This window comes from Zonotrichia leucophrys, chromosome 28 (genome assembly GCF_028769735.1).
Source record: "Zonotrichia leucophrys gambelii isolate GWCS_2022_RI chromosome 28, RI_Zleu_2.0, whole genome shotgun sequence".
NCBI classification, from domain to species: Eukaryota; Metazoa; Chordata; class Aves; order Passeriformes; family Passerellidae; genus Zonotrichia; species Zonotrichia leucophrys.
The window spans coordinates 3,841,648-3,862,554 of record NC_088197.1 but is presented as its reverse complement, the minus strand read 5'-3'; the positions used below and the strand labels follow the sequence as shown (position 1 = coordinate 3,862,554).

The window sequence follows — 20,907 nt, the reverse complement described above, 5'->3', positions numbered from 1 at the left end:
GCCTCTCCCTGCTCTGCAGGCTCTGGGGGTGCCACCCTGGTCATTAATCACAATTTCATGTCAAAGGATAGAAAATAATCTTTAAAACCTGGCTTGGGGAACAACAAGGCAGAGTTCAGGTCCAATGACACAACACAGAGCAGGAGCTGAGCACCCTGCAAGGCTCAGCCCTCAGGGTTGGAAAAGGAGAGGGAAAAATGGCAAAAATGCAAAAAAAGGGGGAAATTCCCTGTGCTGCAGAGTCCCACGGGATCAGAGGCTTTGTTTCACCCTGGGACACCTCTCTGGGCAGCTGCTTCCCCACAAAAGAGCAGCTCAAGTTCAAAAAATGCAGCTCTGGCCAAGCCATGATTTTTTCCCAATCAAAATCCCTCTGGAACCCCATTTCTCTGCTGTCTTTGGCTCCCCAAACCCCCCTGAGCTCCAGGATGGATCCTCACTTGGAGCTATATTGATTTCTGTTCAAAATCCAAATTTCCTCCCCCTGCTCTGTCACCCTCAGGTCCGTCACTGCTGCATCACCTTTGGCAAAACATCCAATTTTGGTTGGTTTTTTTTTTCCCTCCCCACCCCAGCTGCTCAATTCTGCACCCCCATCCTGGGGGAGTGAACCTCCTGTATAAATTTGGTGGGATTTTTATCCTGAACGCAGCATTCTAAGCCCAAAATGTGGGGAGTGCAGGTGATGGTTGCTGCCTTAGGGCTCGACCTGCAATTCCCACGTGGAATATGGATTTTGCTGACTTGCTGTCTATTAAAATCTGTAAATGGTTTGGTTATTCTTTTTCCTGCCTTAAAAAAAAATAATTTTCAAGAAGTTTGTCTGCTGTTTTCATTAAAAAATAAAAATTAAAAAGTATAAATGCACCAGCCTACCTCAGGGAACAGCAGTTATGTGGCAAAATCTCACAATATTCAAATTCTTGTGTTAAAATTGTGTCAATCCTGACCTGGAACACCAAGGGGAGGCTGGACCAGCATTCCCAGTCTGTGACCACCCCACCACCAGCAGCAAGGATCCACAGCAAGGCTGAAGGTGGGGAACACACCCAAAAAACACAACCCAGGGCTGGGGAATGACAAGGGGAGCACTGACACGGGCTGTTCTCCAGAGAGGATTGAATATTTGGGGCTCCTAAAACCCCTCCTAACACAGCAGCAGCCCCACAGCTGGGCTGGTGACAGCACTGGATGTGTCACAGCTACAGCAGAAAAATTAAAAAAAACAATTTTCAGGATTATTTACAGGAACCCCTTAAAGACAACTCACTGCCTTTGCAGGGAAAGGTGGGAGAAATCCTGGTTGTGCCTCGATTTTTGGGATCTTCCCAAACCACAGCGGCCCAGACTGCTGCAAAGTGGGAAGAAAAGTCACTGCAGTGTCCCCTCAGGTGGTGGGGACAGACACAGGGACAGCGAGGGGGCTGGCAGGACAGGACAGGACACGAGGATGGCCCAGAGCAGTGGCCAAGGCTTGGTGGTGCCACCGCTGCTGTGGGGCCATTAACTGTCACAGGCAGGCCCTGGCACGGCCACCAGGGCTTGGTGGTCACTCTGGAACGTGGCCACCAGGCCTTTGGGGGGGTGGTCACTCTGGAATGTGGCGGGATTGTCACTGGAACGTGGCCACTGGGCCCATGGTGGGGTGGTCACTCTGGAACATGGCCACTGGGCCTACAGTGGGGTGGTCACTCTGGAACGTGGCAGGATGGTCGCTCTGGAACGTGGCCACCGGGCCCACGGTGGAATGGTCACTCTGGAACACGGACATTGGGCCCATGGTGGGGTGGTTGCTCTGGAACGCGGCCACCGGGCCCACACCAGGATGGTCACTCTCCAACATGGCGGGGTGGTCACTCTGGAACGTGGCCACTGGGGCCACATCGGGGTGGTCACTCTGGACCATGGCGGGGTCGTCACTCTGGAATGTAGCCTTTGGGCCCACATCAGGGTGGTCATTCTGGAATGTGGTGGGATGGTCACTCTGGAACACGGCCACTGGGGCCACATTGGGGTGGTCACTCTGGAATGTGGCCACCGGGCCTTTGGCAGGATGGTTACTCTGGAATGTGGCAGGATGGTCACTCTGGCACGTGGCCTCTGGGCCCACACTGGGGTGGTCACTCTGGAACGTGGCAGGATGGTCACTCTGGAACGTTCTGAGCTCCGTGCCGGCCCTGGGGCCGCTGTTCCCCTTGGGCTGGGCCAGGCCCCGGGGTCCCCCCTGGCCGCGGCCGCTGCGGGAGCAGTCGTGGTGGCCGTGGTTGCCCAAGCGGCTGGAGGCCACCACGGCCTTCATGGCAGCCTGGGATGGAGGCAGAGAATCAGGGAATTGTGGAATGTTCCGAGGGGATCACCCAGCCCAAATCCTGGCCTGGCCTGGGACACCCCAACAATCCCAGCTCAACCATCCCACCCTCACAATCCCACCCTCACAACCCCAACCCAACAATCCCACCCCAACAATCCCACCCTCACAATCCCACCCTCACAATCCCACCCCAACAATCCCACCCTCACAATCCCACCCTCACAATCCCACCCCAACAATCCCACCCCAACAATCCCACCCCCACAATCCCACCCTCACAATCCCACCCCAACAATCCCACCCCAACAATCCCACCCTCACAATCCCACCCTCACAATCCCACCCTCACAATCCCACCCCAACAATCCCACCCAACAATCCCACCCTCACAATCCCGCCCCAACAATCCCACCCTCACAATCCACCCCAACAATCCCACCCTCACAATCCCACCCTCACAATCCCACCCCAACAATCCCTCCCCCACAATCCCATATCCCAAAAATCCCACCCCAAAAAATCCCATACCCACAATCCCACCCCAACAATCCCATCCCAAAAATCCTTCCTCCACAATCTCATATCCCAAAAATCCATTCCCCACAATCCCATCCCAGAAAATCCCATCCCCACAATCCCAATCATACCCCAACAATCCCATCCCCACAATCCCACCCCAAAAATCCCATATCCCCACAATTCCATGTCCCAACAATCCCATCCCAAAAAATCCAAAAAATCCCACCCCCACAATCCCATCCCCACAATCCCAGCCCCACAACCCCATCCCAAAAATCCCATCCCAAAAATCCCATCCCCACAATCCCAGCCCCACAATCCCATCCCAAAAATCCCACCCCAACAATCCCATCCCCACAATCCCACCCCAACAATCCCATCCCAAACTCCTGCAGCTCTGGCAGCCTCAGATTGAAGAAATTCAATGCCCAGCACCCTTGGGGGAGGAACCTTTCCCTAAAATCCATCCCAAAAATCCCCTGGTACCGCTCCAAACTTTCCCTCAGGATCCAAGAGGGCGCTGCCCTTCCAGGCCATGCATGGGGGCAGTTATCTGTCGCTTCAATTTTTTAAAATTTTCTAATTTTTTTGATGTTTATACATTTTCATAACAAACTTTTCCACACCCTTTTTGTAAATAACTTATAATTTTGCATTCTTTTATGGAAGAAGAGGAATTTGATATACTGTTTGTTAGTTCAGTAACATTGGAGAGGCGGCACTTTTTAAATCCACTGCCACTTTTAGAAATCTATTCAATGTTAGAGGCAGAAAATGAATTTTTATTTCAGGATCCCCTCCCTGTGCTGTCACACGTCCCCAGGTGTCCCCTCCTCACCTTCAGTTTCCTCCTGGCGTTGAATTCCTGCAGTTTCCTCTGCGTGCTGTCCATGTGAGCGAATTTTGCTGCTTTCCCAGTGACCCAGGGGTGCTGCAGGGCCTGCTGAACCGTCAGCCTCTTCTGGGGATCCAAAACGATCAATTTCCTCACCTGAAAGCAGCAAAATCGCTCATTTTTGTTATTTTGTAGAAATTCACAGTAAAATAAAGAAGATTATCATTTATATATAATGTATAAATCGTAAAATCAAATAAATAATCAAAATAATTGTAATAAATCATAAAATTTACCATAATAAATCGTAAAATCAATAATAAAGAGAAGGAAGAAATAAAGAAAAAGAAATAAATAAGAAATAAAATAGAAAGAAATAAAATTAATCATAAAATCAATAATAAAAAGAAGGAAGGAAGGAAGGAAGGAAGGAAGGAAGGAAGGAAGGAAGGACAAGAATGGAAAGGAATAGGAAAATAGAAGAAATAGAAAAATAATAGATGAAATAAAGTTAATCATAAAATCAATAACAAAAAAAAAGGAAGAAAGAAGAAACTGAAAATAAATAAATAAGAAACAAAAGGGAAAGAAATAGGAAATGGAAATAGAAAGAAATAAAATTAATCATAAAATCAATAATAAATTAATAAATATTTTTAAAAATCAAACTAATAAATGAAATAAATTAATCATAAAATCAATCATAAAAAATAAGGAATAAATAAAGGAAATTAAAGAAAGCAAGAGTGCATCATAATAAAGAAATAAATAATAAATTCACATGAAAAAATAAATAATTAATAGAAATTTGGGGAAATAAATAAATTTAATTAGATAAATATATGCAGAAAATACATGAAAATAAAATAATGAAATGCAAGGAATAAAAAAATATGTGGTTAATAAATGAAAAGATATAAACAAAAGCAATAAATAGATAAAAATAAAATCATAAAAGAAGTGAAACCAATAATGAAAATAGTGATGAATAAATAAATGGAAATTTGACATAAACACATAAACATAAAATCATAAATAAATACATCAATAATAAAATGTGATAGATAAATAAACAGAATTAAAGAAATTGATAAATGGATAAAAATGAAATCATAAAAGAAACAATCACAATGTTATGAATAAATACAGTAATTAATAAATAAAGGGATCAAAATGAAATCATAAAAGAAATCATAAACATGGGGAGGAAATAAATAAATAAATAAAATAATGTAAGGGAAAGGAAAAGGGGAGAAGGGAAGGGAAGGGAAGGGAAGGGAAGGGAAGGGAAGGGAAGGGAAGGGAAGGGAAGGGAAGGGAAGGGAAGGGAAGGGACATAAAATAAAATAAATAAGATAAAAATATATTAGAATAGAATATATTATAATAAAATATATTAGAATAAAATATACTAGAATAAAATATACTAGAATAAAATATATTAGAATAAAATAAAATAAAATAAAATAAAATAAAATAAAATAATAAAAGTTACAGTTTCCCAAGGCCAGCAGTGCCTCACTCACCAAGTCCTTGGCGTTTGGGGACACCTCGTCCCACCAGGGGGACACGAACTCGTAGTCGCAGGTGAGGATGCGGCCGTACATGTACTGATCCCCCCGCGGGTCAAAGAAGGGCTCGAAGCCACAGAGCCTGGGGGGACAGATTATAATATATATATAATATAATATAAATATAATAATATAATATAATATAATATAATAATATAATATAATATAATATAATATATATTATATATATAATTATAATAATAATTATATAATATAATATAATATTAATATATATAACAGTATATAATATAATTAATATAATGTAATGTATTAATGTAATATAATATAATAGTACGAATAGTATATAAAAGTATATAAGAGTATATAATGGTATATAATATAATATAATAGCATATAATAGTATATAACAGTATATACACTATTATTATATACATATATTTTATTTTATATCATATAATATATTATCATATCATTATAATATTATAATTAATTATAATATTGTTATGATTAAATTATCATAAATTATAACTTAATCTTAATTATAAACTTAATTATAAACTCAATTATAAACTTCTAATAATTTAATTATATAAATTTTATTATTATAGATTATGTATTAATAAGATTTTAATACATTATAATTATAATAAAATTAGAATATTATAATATAATAGAATAATCTATTATAGTATATATAATAGAAATATATATTATAGTATGTACAATATTATATTATAAATATATATTATGGTGATACTGTAAATATATATTATGGTAATATTATAAATATCTATTATGGTAGTATTATATTACATTATATTATATTATATTATATTATATTATATTATATTATATTATATTATATTATATTATATTATATTATATTATATTATATTCCTTCTAAAAACATAGAGTCAAATAATTTCCTCCTTCATCCTGGGGACCCTGCAAATTCCCAAACATCCCCCAGCAGGGACAGAGGGGACAAATCCCCCCTTTCTGTGTCCCCTGGCTGTGACACTCACAGGATGTAGGTGATGACCCCCACGCTCCACATGTCCACCTCTGGTCCATAGGGACACCCGTGCAGGATTTCGGGGGCTGGAAGGAAAATTTGGGGGTCAAAAACACCCATGGGGGAGTCCCAGTGGAGAAAACCCTGCTGGGCACCAACAGGTGTGGAGGAAAAGAATAAATGCAGAGGAAAAGGGATATATGTGAAGAAAAGGGGATAAATGTGGAGAAAAAGGGGATAAATGTGGATCTGTGCCACCCAAATGTGGCAAAACTCCAGCTATTCGTGCACCAAGCTGTGCCCAGCCTCAGGTGGGGAAAACTCCCTGGAATGTCCCTCCCACCCCAATTTTCCTCTCTCCCAAATGTCCCTCCTTTCTCCCACCCCAATTTTCCTCTCCCCACAATGTCCCTCCATCTCTCCCACCCCAATTTTCCTCTCCCAAGATGTCCCTCCCTCTCCCTTCCACCCCAATTTTCCCTCCCTCTCTTTCCCACCCCAATTTTCCTCTCCCAAAATGTCCCTCCATCCCTCCCACCCCAATTTTCCTCTCCCCACAATGTCCCTCTCTCCCCACGATGTCCCTCCCTCTCCTTTCCACCCCAATTTTCCCTCCCTCTCTCCTACCCCAATTTTCCTCTCTCCCAAATGTCCCTCCTTTCTCCCATCCCAATTTCCTCTCCCCACAATGTCCCTCTCTCCCCAAAATGTCTCTCCCTCTTTCTCACCCCAATTTTCTTGTCCCTACAATGTCCCTCCATCCCTCCCACCCCAATTTTCCTCTCCCAAAATGTCCCTCCTTTCTCCCACCCCAATTTTCCTCTCCCCAAAATGTCCCTCCTCTCTCCCACCCCAATTTTCCTCTCCCAAAATGTCCCTCCCTTGCCAATTTTCTTCTCCCCAAAAGGTCCCTCCCTTGTTCCCACCCTGATTTTCCTGTCCCCAAAATGTCCCTCCCTCCCTCCCACCCCAATTTTCCTGTCCCCACAATGTCCCTCTCTCCCTCCCACCCCAGCTTTCCTGTCCCCCTCCCCTCTCACCGCAGTACCCCGGTGTCCCACACACGGTTTTCATGGTGTCCTGTTCATCCACGATCTTGGAGAGCCCAAAGTCACCTTGCAGGGACACAAGGGAGTGGCAGCGCCATCAGGGAGGGGCACTGGCACCCTCTCTCATGCCAGGACCCCTGGCCAGGTCCCCAACCCACCGATTTTGAGGGGTGCATCGGGGGACAGGTCAGCATAGAGCAGGTTCTCTGGCTTCAGGTCCCGGTGCACGACCCCATTCTCGTGCAAATACTGCAAAAAAAAGGAAAAATGGGGTGTGAAAAGGAAGGGAACAGCCCCAGACAGAATTTGGGAGGTGGCAGCAGCGACTGGGGACCTGCCACAAACTCGGGACCAGCTCAGGAACAGCTACAACTGTGGTAAATCTGTTTCCAGTCAGGAATTTCCTGTTTTTTAAACCCTCCCGTTGCCATGGAAACTGTGGGATGCAGAGCAGCCCTGACCTTCCTCCTTCCTCCTCTCCATCACCTCTGAGAGCAGATCCGTCTTCTCCCAGTGGTGCCTTTGGAAGGGCAAGGGTGAGCGGAGAAATGAGGTGTTTGGGGTGGGGGCAGCTCTGGGTGCCTCTGCCCGGGGATATTTGGGATGGGGACAGATCCAGGAACTTCTCCTCAGGGATATTTGGAATGGAGACAGATCCAGAAACTTCTCCTCAGGGATATTTGGGATGGGAGCACAGGCTTCCAGGAATTGGACATGAGCTCTGCTTTCTCAGGGATATTTGGTGGGATCAGAATTTCTCAGGATATTGGATCGTGCACTCCAGCCTTCTCCAGGGATATTTGGGATCAGGGCAGCTCTGATGCTCTCCTCAGGATATCGTGCAGGACATTTCTCAGGGATATTTGGGATGGAGGCACCTCCAGGCCCTTCTCCTCAGGGATATTTGGGATGGGAGCAGCTTTGGGTGCTTCTCCTCAGGGATATTTGGGATGGGGGCAGCTCCAGGAACTTCTCCCCAGGGATATTTGGGATGGAGGCACCTCCAGGCCCTTCTCCTCAGGGATATTTGGGATCAGAGCAGCTCTGGGTGCTTCTCCTCAGGGATATTTGGGATGGGGGCAGCTCCAGGAATTTCTCAGGAATATCTGGGATCAGTGCAGCTCCAGGCATTTCTCAGGGACATTTGGGATCAGGGCAGCTCCAGGTGCCTCTCCTGAGGGATATTTAGGATCAATGCAGCTCCAGGCCCTTCTCCTCAGGGATATTTGGGATCAGGGCAGCTCTGAGTGCCTCTCCCCAGGGATATTTGGGATAGGGGCAGCTGCAGACATTTCTCAGGGATATTTGGGTTGGGAGCAGCCCCAAGCACTTCTCCTCAGGGATATTTGGGATCAATGCAGCTCTGGGTGCCTCTCCTCAGGGATATTTGGGATGGGGGCATCTCCAGGCATTTCTCAGGGATATTTGGGATCAGGGCAGCTCTGCGTGCTTCTCCTCAGGGATATTTGGGATAGGGGCAGCTGCAGACATTTCTCAGGGATATTTGGGATGGAGGCACCTCCAGGCCCTTCTCCTCAGGGATATTTGGGATCAGGGCAGCTCTGGATGCTTTTCCTCAGGGATATTATGGGATCAAATTCAGCTCCAGAAGCCCTTCTCACTCGGGAATATTTGGGTTTAGGGTCATCATCCAGGCAATTTCTCTCAGGGATATTTGGGATGGGGGAAGCTCCAGGCCCCTCTCCCCAGGGATATTTGGCTGCAACCCCTCCCCATTACCGAAACAGCCTCCAGGATCTGCTTGACCACGTGCGCCGCGTCCCTCTCGCTGTAGAACCCCCTCTCCACGATCCTGCGGGCACAAGGAGCCTTCAGCCCCCTCCATCCTCATCCTCCTCCTCCCAGGATCCTCACCTGAGCTGATCCTCACCTGTCAAAGAGTTCTCCCCCCGTCACCAGCTCCAGCACCAGCGCGATCTCCGAGGGCGTCTCGAAAATCTCCTTCAGCTTGATCTGGGAAAATGGATAAAAATGAAATAATAAAAGAAACAATCACTATGTTATACATTAATAAAGGAATTAATAAATAAAGGGATAAAAAGGGAATAATAAAAGAAATTGATCCGGAAAATGGATGAAAATGAGATCATAAAAGAAACAACCACGATGATATAAATAAATAAAGCAATTAATAAATAAAGGGATAAAAAATGAAATCGTAAAAGAAATCATACCCGTATGGAGGAAATAAATAAATTAATAAAATAAAATAAATTAATAAAATTAATAAAACTGGAAAATTGAAAAAAATGACATCATAAAAGAAACAATCACAATGTCATAAATAAATAAAGTAATTAATAAATAAAGGGATAAAAATGAAATCATGAAAGAAATCATAAACATTTCCTCCATACCCATATGGAGGAAATAAATAAATAAATAAAATTAAATTAATTAATAAAATTAATAAAACTGAAAAATTGATAAAAAAGAGATCATAAAAGAAACAATCACAATGTTATAAATAAATAAATAAAGTAATTAATAAATAAAGGGATAAAAATGAAATCATAAAAGAAATTGATCTGGAAAATTGATAAAAAGGAGATATAAAAGAAACAACCACAATGTTATAAATAAAGTAATTAATAAATAAAAGGATAAAAATGAAATAATAAAAGAAATCATACCCATATGGAGGAAATCAGTAAATAAATAAAATAAATAAAACTGGAAAATGGATAAAAATGAGATCATAAAAGAAACAATCACAATGCTGTAAATAAATAAAGTAATTAATAAATAAGGGGATTAAAAATGAAATAGTAAAAGAAATCGTACCTATATGGAGGAAATAAATAAATAAATAAAATAAAACTGGAAAATTGATAAAAATGTGACCATGAAATAAACAATCACAATGTTATAAATAAATAAAGTAATTAATTAATAAAGGGATTAAAAATGAAATCATGAAAGAAATCATACCCATATGGAGGAAATAAATAAAACTGAATAAATTAATAAATAAAAATAAAGTAAGGGGGAAAAAAAAGAAAAGAAAGAAAAGAAAGAAGGGAAGGGAAGGGTGACAGGAGGGATTTAGGGATGTGGAATGTAGGCTATGGGATGTGGGATGCAGTGTGGTATTTTCTGCATTCCCCCATTAAGGGGAGGAAATTATGAATCTGACTCCAAGTTCTTAGAAAGCTAATTTATTATTTTATGGTATTATATTCTATTTAAAAATGTTATACTAAAACTATACTAAAGAATAGAGAAATAGATACTTACAGAAGGTTTAACAAGATACTAATGAAAAACCTGTGACTCTCCAGAGCCCCACACAGCTGGCTGTGATTGTCATGAAATAAAAACAACTCCCATGTTGGATAAACAATCTCCAACCACATTCCAAAGCAGCAAAACGCAGGAGAAGCAACCAGAAAATTATTGTTTTCATTTTTCTCTGAGCTTCCCAAGAGGAGAAATCCTGGCTGAAGGGATTTTTCCAGAAAATGTGACAGTGCCAACGCAGGAATGCTGTGCTGGGAGGAGACTTTGACCACCAGGGAGGGTGGAAAGGGAAATCTCAGTGCAAACATTTCCTTCCTCTGTTTGTTTGGTTTTTCTTGATTTGTTTTCACCTGAATTTTTAAAAAATTTTTTGCAGCAGCCCCACTCACTTAACAGGGATTAAAGATGAATGTGGGAATGAGCAGAGCCTTGATTCTCTTCTCATTTCTGAGCTTGTTTGGCAGAGAACATTGGAATTTTGGAGGTCTGTGGGCACCTCAAAGCCTCCATCCAGCCCTGTGGTGTAACTGCAGCTGCATCCCATGGGATGGATCCTGGTCCTGCACACCTGGGATGGATCCTGCACACCTGGGATGGATCCTGCACACCTGGATGGATCCTGATCCTGCACACCTGGATGGGTCCTGCACACCTGGATGGATCCTGCACACCTGGATGGATCCTGGTCCTGCACACCTGGATGGATCCTGCACACCTGGATGGGTCCTGGTCCTGCACACCTGGATGGATCCTGATCCTGCACACCTGGATGGATCCTGGTCCTGCACACCTGGGATGGATCCTCATCCTGCACACCTGGATGGATCCTGCACACCCGGATGGATCCTGATCCTGCACACCTCGGATGGATCCTGCACACCTGGATGGATCCTGCACACCTGGATGGATCCTGGTCCTGCACACCTGGATGGGTCCTGCACACCTGGGATGGATCCTGATCCTGCACACCTGGGATGGATCCTGCACACCTGGGATGGGATGGATCCTGCACACCTGGGATGGATCCTGCACACCTGGATGGATCCTGGTCCTGCACACCTGGGATGGATCCTGCACACCTGGATGGATCCTGCACACCTGGATGGATCCTGCTCCTGCACACCTGGGATGGGATGGATCCTCATCTTGCACACCTGGGAGGGGATGAAGGAGAGCCAAACACACCCCGTGGGGTCACAGCCACTCTGGGATCAAGGCTCTGGAAACGTCCTGCAGCAGAAGAGGCACCAAACCCTCGTTTTCCTCCTGATTTTTTGTGATTCAGTTCCCTTTTTGCCTCCACAGCCCATCTGGAATTAACAATTCTCTTTTAAAGCAACGTCCAAATGCAATTTTTTTTCCTTTTTTCCCCCCCACTTTTTTTTTTTTTTTTTTAATAGAAACCCAAGAATTTCATGCTTCTTAAGACTTTTGTGACACTGCGAATTTCATGGGGCTTTAATCATTCCCTTCCCAGGCTGGGTGACAAGCCTTGATCCCCCGCGGGGTGAGAGACACTATGTGGCAGCTTATTGCATTATAATAATACACAGAGCACTATAATTTTCCTATTAACTTCAAAAGTTTACAATCCTATTATCAGCCGCTGCCGAGGTCGGTGCTGCACGATAGCAGCAAATAATGGAGCAGAGCAGCTCCTCTTCAAACATCTCTTGAACTTGGGGATGAGCAGAACCCCATGGAAACCTCGGGGATTTAAATATTCCAACAGGATGGATCCTCCTCTGTGCTTTAAGGAGAGGGAAAATTGGATTTTCTGTGGTGTTGCTGATAACACATCAGAGAGGAGCCTCTTCCCATCCACCTGGGCTGCTCCAGGTGTGTGATTCCCATCTCTGTGTCTCTCCAGATGTGCTGGGATGGGGAAATATCTCCATGGAAGAAGCTGAAGCACCAAAAACCACTAAAATACCCCAAAATGGGCTCACACTGTGCTGGCTGTCAATAATGGAGCAGAGCAGCTCCTCTTCAAACATCTCTTGAACTTGGGGATGAGCAGAACCCCATGGAAACCTCAGGGCTGGATCCTCCTCTGTGCTCTGAGGAGCTGCCTGGAGAGGGGAGGGTGAAAATTGGATTTTCTGTGGTGTTTTTGAGAGAAGCCTCTTCCCATCCACCTGGGCTGCTCCAGGTGTGTGATTCCCATCCCTGTGTCTCTCCAGATGTGCTGGGATGGGGGAAATGTCTCCATGGAAGGAGCTGAAGCACCAAATTGTCCCAAAACCACTGAAACACCCCAAAACAGGCTGAGAGGTTTAGAGACAACCTGTCCCCAGCGCTTTGTTCCTCTTTATCTCTGTTTTTGGGATCTTTGGGAATTCTCTTGGCTTCATCTCTTGGCGTGAAGGTTTTGGGTTTCTCCAGAGAGCAAAACTCCGAGGATGGGCTGGGAGCAGCCGTGCCCAGGCTTTGAGGGATGCTGCAGACAATGTCCAGTGATGTCCCAACGATGTCCCAACGATGTCCCAGCGATGTCCTGACCACAATCCCAACAGGAGCAGGGCCTGTCCCAATCCTCAGCCCCACAGCAGCTCCCAGGTGTTTTTTTTCTGTGTCATTCCCTTAACTCAGGTGTTCTCCAAGCTCCTTTTGCAGTTTCCCACAGGAACCATGCAGTTGGGAATGAGCCTTTTTTGGGAGGCTCCTGGCATTCCAGAGGGGCTCTGCTGGATTAGATCAGCTCCAACCCTGCTCCCGTTATCCCTGGAGTGCTGAGTGGGCAGGGCACAGCCCCAGCCCTGCAGCCCTGGCCTCCCTTTTATCTCTGTGGCAGGATATTTTCCAGCCAGGCAATTTTCTGTGGGATTCATTTGATCTCCTCGATGGAAATTTGAGGTGGAAATCTCAAACCAGGGCGTGGGAAGGAGGAGGACAGGGGGGTCCTTGGCTTTCAAAATTATAGCTGGGAGCTCAAAGGAGCTGCAAGGAGCAGGAATTTCATGTGGCAGAGAGAGGGGCATCACCTGGATGCTGTGAGTGAGGCAGGGAGGGATCAGGGAGGGTTTTCCATGGGGTGACGCCTTCATTTTACACCAAGACAGGATGAGGATGAGGATGAGGATGAGGATGAGGATGAGGATGAGGATGAGGATGAGGATGAGGATGAGGATATTCCAGCCCTTCCCGCAGCACCAGGGTGAATTAAGGGTGCAAACCCACCCCCAGCAGCCAAAGGGGTCTGCTTTGGGGTCCTACTCACGATGTTGGGGTGCGAGAGGCGCAGCAGGACCCCGATCTCCGTCCTCACGATCTTCTTGTCGATCTGGGAATCGACAAAAATTAATTGATTTTTTTAACTGTGCGGCACAGATCTTGCGTCACCTGCGCTGCCAGGCCTGGCTCTGCCTCCCCACATCACACCCAGCACATTTTACATCTGCCCCAGAGCCCACCCCACCCAAATCCCACTTTTGTCCATGTGGGACCCCCAGATTGTGGGAGCCATGCCCAGTGCCAGCCCCCTGCCCGTTTTAGTGCCAAGGGGCAGGGGAGGAGAGGCACCAGCACCCTCTCCCCAGCTCCCTGATGCTCCCCTTCCCATCCCCAGCCCCTCTCACCGTTTTCTTCAGGATCTTGGCAGCGTAGGGAGCTCCTGTGCCTTTCTCCTGGCAGCTGAACACCACCGAGGTGGCTCCCCTGGAGGGCAGAGGGACGTGAGGCTGGCACAGAGCTGGGGGTCCGGCTCCGCCTGTGCCCCCCAGCAGCACCTTTGGCAGTGCCAGGCCCTGGGAGCTCAGTGTGGATTCATTCCACTCTTCATGGATCCTGCTTTTCATGGATCCCCCTCCTCCTGCATGCCCCAATTCCTGAATTCCCTTCTTGTACCCCTCCCCTTCATCCCCACCTTCCCTTCCTCCCGCATCCCCAAATTCCTGAAATCCTCCCTGTACCCCTCCCCTTCATCCCCACCCCACATCCCCGTCCTCCTGCATCCCCCAAATCCTGAATTCTCCTCCTGTTCTCTTCTAATTCAGCCCCACATTCTTTTCCTCCTGCATCCCCCAATTCCTGAACTCCCCTCCTGTTCCCCTCTCCTTCATCCCCACCCCACATCCCCTCCAATTCCTGAATTCCCCCAATTCCTGAATTCCTTTCTTGTACCCCTCCCCTTCATCCCCACCTTCCCTTCCTCCTGCATCCCTAAATTCCTGAATTCCTCCCTGTACCACTCCCCTTCATCCCCACCCCACATCCTCGTCCTCCTGCATCCCCCCAAATCCTGAATTCCCTTCGTGTTCCCCTCTCTTTCATCCCCACCCCACATCTCCCCATTCCTGAATTTCCCCAAATCCTGAATTCCCTTCCTGTTCCCCTCTCCTTCATCCCCACCCCACATCCCCCTCCTCCTGCATCCCCTCCCGCGCCCATCCCAGCTTTTCCAATTCTATTTTAATTAAACCCGACTCCTACAGGGGGTTTAAATCCTTAAGCTGCTTTCACCACGGGACGGAGCCGCCGCGTCCCCGCTCGCTCGCAGCCCCTCGGCGACAGCGGCGACACCGCCGGGGCTCCATCCCAGCCCATCCCGACACCAGACACCGCCGGGTGACACCGGCACCGCCACCGCGTCCCATGGCGATCTCAGCTCGGGTTAATCGCGTTTCCCGAGCGCTGGACGGTGAAATCAGCCCAGGGGCTCATTTACAATTCCATCTCTCCCTGCCTGGCTCCTGCAGCAGATTAATTCCTGCCCCCGAGCCATCGGCCGCGTTTCACCGCACTTTGGCTCCGCCGCCTCGTGGGACGGAGCTCAGGCTGTGCCTGGAGGTGCCCGGCAAGATCAGACCCCAAAATCAGCGATTTTCACACCAAAACCTCCCCTGAGCACACCGACATCCCCCCAGGCAGCTCCCGGGTGCTCTCCTGAATGAGGGATTTGTCTCCAAACCCAGAGCAGGTTTTGCATCACCCTCATCCGGCTGAACTTGGGAACGGCGTTCCCATGGCAACGGCAGCGCTGGGTACCACTCCGGGATGCTGCGGGATCCAACCCTGCCCAGCTCCAAAATTTCCTCCCTTTTGCCAAACATCCTCCAGCAAAGTTCATTTTACAATTAAAAAACTAATTTGGAAACAAATTGGGACAGGAGGGGAGGAGCGGCCACCACCTGCTGCAGCTCAGGAAAAAGGGCAAAAACTGCAATTTGACCCCAAAATGGCATCGCTGCTGCTATGACAACATCACGAGGTTATCCTTGGAATTTCCCAGCTTGTTTGATTTAAATCTGGTGCTGGAACTGGATGGATGGATGATGGATGATGGATGGATGGATGGATGGATGGATGATGGATGGATGGATGGATGGATTTGGAACCAAATTGGGACAGGAGGGGAGGAGCGGCCACCACCTGCTGCAGCTCAGGAAAAAGGGCAAAAACTGCAATTTGACCCCAAAATGGCATCGCTGCTGCTGCTGCCACCGCTACAACAACGCCACGAGGTTATCCTTGGAATTTCCCAGCTTGTTTGATTTAAATCTGGTGCTGGAACTGGATGGATGGATGATGGATGGAGGGATGGATGGATGGATGGATGGATGGATGGATGGATGATGGATGGATGGATGGATGGATGGATTTGGAAACAAAATGGGACAGGAGGGGAGCAGCGGCCACCACCTGCTGCAGCTCAGGAAAAAGGGCAAAAGCTACAATTTGACCCAAAATGGCATCGCTGCTGCTGTGACAACAACATCACGAGGTTATCCTTGGAATTTCCCAGCTGGGCTGGACACGGGGCAGGACCCTCCATCCTCTCTCCAGAGCTGAATCCCAGCCAGGATCTGTCGCCTCTCCCATTTTTTCCGCACGGCCAATTCGCAGCCCGATTCCCGGCGCTAACGAGCTCGTTTAGGAGCGCTCGGCTCGGCGTTTAGGAGGGCTCGGGGTGGCTCCTGTGCCCGCTGTGCCCGCGGCGCTGCCCCTCACGCGTCCCCAATTATTGCAGCGCTCGGAATTCGCCACGCCTCGGCCCCGCAGCCGCCAATAAATATCCCCAATCAGCCTCGCCCGCCACGGGAGATAATTGCATTTGCTTTCCAGATGAACTGGAAAATGTCGAGCGATGGGGTTTGCTGAGAGAGCCTGGAATGCGCGGCTGGGAGCGGCCCCGGGCTGGGTCCTCCCCTCTCCATCCCTTTCCTGCTCCATGGGGATTCCAGGCTGGATCTGGGTCCAGTCTTGGCAGGGAAGGCTCTGAGGGAGAGCTGTGCATGGAGAGTGGGCTCCCAGCAGCCCAAATCCCACCCAGATCCCACCAGGCCGTGAGTTTGATTTAAATCTGGTGCTGGAACTGGATGGATGGATGGATGGATGGATGGATGGATGGATGGATGGATGGATGGATGGATTGATTCCAGGCCTGTCCTTCTCTCCGACATCCCTCTGTGCAAGGCTGGATTCTGTCCAAGCCCTGGGCTGGTGTGGCCACACCTTGATACAAACCCTTAAATTCCTGTTTTTACCAAAATTGCTGCTTTTCAGGATTCTCTGAGGATGGAAACCCAGCCTGAGCCACCAAATCCCCCTGTTCTGAGCCAGGGCTCCGAGGCAGAGCTGTCTCCCCCCATGGCACAGCCCAGAGCCCCCACAAATGGGATCATCAACCTTCCCCTGGCACCCCTGGAGGGATCACAGCCCTCAGATGGGCTCTCCAAGCCAAATCCAGAGCTGGGAATTCAGGCTCTGGCATTTTGCAGCAGGCAGGACCCTCATTGCCCACCCCCAAAGCTTTGGGGTGCTCAGAGGAGAGATGGGTGTCCCCATGATCCCACTGCCATGGATATGAGGAACATCCATCTCCACAGGCCCAGGGACCCCTGACCCAACCTGCAAACCCCCAGTGAGCTCTGCCAGACCCTTCCTGCAGCGTCACAGCAGCAAGGCCAGGTCACACCAGAGGGGAGGGTCTGTCACCATCCATCCCCTTACCCATCCTTCCACAGCCCTTCTACATCCATCCTTCTGCCCTGCTTGTCCAGCCCTTCCTGCATCCATCCATCCATCCATCCATCCATCCATCATCCACCAATCCATCCATCCATCCATCCATCCATCCATCCATCCATCATCCACCAATCCATCCATCCATCCATCCATCCATCCATCCATCTCCTTCATATCTGTCCCTCTCTTCCTGCCTCCTTTCCTGCATCCCTTCACCCCCATTTCCCTTCATCCACTCCCTCAAATCCCTCCACCTCCCCCAAATCCATCCCATCTGTATTCCTCAGCCTTCCCCACATCCCTCCATCCTCTTCATGTCTCTGTCTCTCTTCCTGCATCCTTTCCTGCATCCCTTCACCCCCCATTTCCTTTCATCCCCCTCCCCAAATCCATCCATCCATCCATCCATCCATCCATCCATCCATCCATCCATCCATCATCCATCCATCCATCCATCCATCCATCCATCCATCCATCCATCCATCCCCTTCCTATCTGTCCCTCCCTTCCTGCATCCCTTCACCCACCATTCCCCTTCATCCACCCCCCCAAATCCTTCATCTCCCCCAATCCATCCCCTCTGTATTCCTCACCCCTCCCCACATCCCTCCATCCCCCCCAAACCCGTCCCCTCTGTATTTCTCCATCCCTCCCCACATCCCTCCATCCCCCCCAAACCCGTCCCCTCTGTATTTCTCCATCCCTCCCCACATCCCTCCATCCCTCCTGCTTCCCTCCATCCCCCCCTGCCCCATCCATCTCCTGCCCCTCCCAGCCCCTCCCCGCTCGCTCTCCCCGCCCGGTACCGTCCCAGCTCGGGCCCCACGACGTAGAAATCTTCCAGTGCCGCCTCCCGGTGGGATCCATCGATCCAGAACTCGCTCTCGCCCTCGCTCTTGGACGTCGGCATGGTGGGCTGGGGGCTGCCAGCTGCCTGCAGCTGCTGGCAAGGGAAAGGGGAGCCCCCGGCATGGATGGGCGCCTCACCCGCACCCAAATCCCCCCCGCGCTTCCCGCAGAGCCCAGATGGCTCGGGAAAAACCAGCGCTGGGGATTATCGAGCGCGGCGGAATCACAAATCCCCTTCCCACCCGGCACGTACGATGCTTTTCCCGAGATAATTCCTTTCCCCCCCTCTGAGATGTTTCCCCCCCTCCCGGTTTTTTCCATCACCCCCTCCCTCTTTTCCCACCTGTTTGGGTCCCCCCCCAGCCCCTCCACGCGCCCCCCGGTAATTTTGGGGTGGGGTCGTGGCCCGGCACGTACCATTACCTGCGGCGCCGCCTCATCCCCGCCGCGGGGCGGCCGTGCCGAGGGTGGGCACGGGGGGTCCCGAGCCCGCGGCGCCGGGGCTGAGCCTGCCCGAGGGCCCTCCCGGTGCTCCCCAAACCGGGGCGTCACGGCTCAGATCTTCTGGGGGGCTTCAGGGGGCTGGGAGGGGGCGGGGATGGGAGGATGGAGGGATGGAAGGATGCGGGGATGGAGGGCTCGGGAATGGAGGGATGCAGGGACGGGAGGATGGAGGGATGGAGGGATGCAGGGATGGGAGGATGGAGGGATGCAGGGACGGGAGGATGGAGAGATGCAGGGATGGGAGGACTCGGGAGTGGAGAGAGCAGGGATGGAAGGATGGAGGGATGCAGGGATGGGAGGATGCCGGCCAGCACGGGTGCAGCTGCCACGATGCCGGGCTGGGAGGATGCCGGGATGGGATGTGAGGATGCAGGGATGCCGGGACAGAAGGATTCAGGGATGCCGGGATGGAAGGATTCAGGGATGCCGGGACACCGGGCAGCACCGGGAGGCGGCGATGCGACGCTGCCGGGAAGCGGGAGCGCAGCGCTGCAGGGAGAGAGGAAGATGAGGATGCGGGGCCGGGGCTGCGGAGCACCGGGACCCTCCCCGGCAGCATCAGCGGCTCCCGCCTGGCTCGGCCGTGCCACCCCCCGGCCCGGCGCCGCCACTGCACCCCCCCCGAGCCCCCCCGGGGCTACGGAACCCGCGCGGTGCTCGGGGGGAGCCCGGGCGGCCCCGAACCCACATCGCGATCCCGCACCGGCAGAACCGGCCCCGCTGCGGGGAGCACCGGAACCCCCCCGGTGCCGCGGCCCCTGTCCCGCCCCGCACGCACCGGGGCCGCGCTGTGCCCCCACCCCGAGCAGCCGGAACCGGGAACCCACCCCCTCCCCTCTCCCGGTGTCGGGGGTCGCGGGGCGGGGGGCGCGGGCGCTGCCCGGAGCCGCCGCACGGTGACGCCGTCGCCCACCGGATGGGAACGGGGGGGGCGGGGGGGAAACGGGGAGGTGGGAGGGGACGGGGCGGGGATGGGATTGGGATTGGAGAGGGATTGAGGTACGGGGCTGGGCTGGGAATGGGTTGGGAATGGTGGGAATGGTGGGAATGGCGTTGGGAATGGTGGGAATGGGCTGGGAATGGCACTGGGAGTGGCACTGGGAATGGTGGGAAAGAGACTGAGAATGGTGGGAAAGGCGGGAATGGCACTGGAAGTGGTGGGAATGACACTGGGAATGAAACTGGGAATGGTGGGAATGGCACTGGGAGCACTGGGAATGGCACTGGGAATGGTGGGAATGGCACTGGGAATGGTGGGAATGGCACTGGGAATGGCACTGGGAATGACAGGAATGGCACTGGGAATAGCACTGGGAATGGCAGGAATGGCACTGGGAATATCACTGGGAATGGCACTGGGAATGGCACTGGGAATGGTGGGAATGGCACTGGGAGCACTGGGAATGGCACTGGGAATGGTGGGAATGGCACTGGGAATGGCACTGGGAATGGTGGGAACAGAGAATGGCACTGGGAATGGCAGGAATGGCACTGGGAATGGTGGGAATGACACTGGGAATGGTGGGAATGGCACTGGGAATGGCACTGGGAATGGCACTGGGAATGGTGGGAATGGCACTGGGAATGGTGGGAATGGCACTGGGAATGGCACTGGGAATGGTGGGGCCCAGCTGGAGGAGGAGGATGAGCAGTGGAGGGGAGGGGTGAGATGGGATCAGGGATCATGGGTGGGTTTAGGGTGAGATTGGGATTGGGGACGGGCCTGGAACAGGGAATGGAGATGGGATGAGATCGGGCAGGGCTGGGACTGAGGATGGGATGGGATGGGAGGATGGGATGGGGTTGGGATGGATGGGATGGGATGGGATGGGATGGGATGGGATGGGATGGGATGGGATGGGATGGGATGGGATGGGATGGGATGGGGATGGGATGGGATGGGATGAGATGGGATGGGATGGGATGGGATGGGATGGGATGGGATGGGATGGGATGGGATGGGATGGGATGGGATGGGGATGGGATGGGGATGGGGATGGGATGGGATGGGATGGGATGGGATGGGATGGGATGGGATGGGATGGGATGGGATGGGATGGGATGGG

The 20,907-nt window shown here is 50.0% G+C and overlaps 1 protein-coding gene across 6 annotated transcripts; it reads right to left on the bottom strand.

The window, feature by feature from the left end:
• Positions 1–1,439: 1,439 nt before the first annotated feature.
• On the bottom strand, positions 1,440–19,744 carry LOC135458856 (calcium/calmodulin-dependent protein kinase type IV-like). 6 transcript variants are annotated; one of them, XM_064734266.1, is made up of 13 exons: positions 19,669–19,744; positions 18,755–19,330; positions 18,295–18,431; positions 14,101–14,179; positions 13,743–13,805; positions 9,153–9,235; positions 9,002–9,074; positions 7,420–7,510; positions 7,253–7,327; positions 6,223–6,298; positions 5,192–5,318; positions 3,669–3,821; positions 1,440–2,305 (listed from the first exon to the last, which is right to left on the bottom strand). In XM_064734266.1, the coding sequence occupies exons 2-13, from the start codon at positions 18,755–18,757 to the stop codon at positions 1,613–1,615; spliced, it is 1,653 nt and encodes a 550-aa protein (XP_064590336.1). In that variant the 5' UTR covers positions 18,758–19,330; positions 19,669–19,744; the 3' UTR covers positions 1,440–1,612. The 6 variants fall into 6 exon arrangements, with proteins under 6 accessions (XP_064590336.1, XP_064590337.1, XP_064590338.1 ...); XM_064734267.1 differs by lacking the exon at positions 19,669–19,744 and adding an exon at positions 19,620–19,638; XM_064734268.1 differs by lacking the exon at positions 19,669–19,744 and having other exon boundaries at positions 18,295–18,428; positions 18,755–19,487.
• Between the last annotated feature and the right edge of the window lie 1,163 nt (positions 19,745–20,907).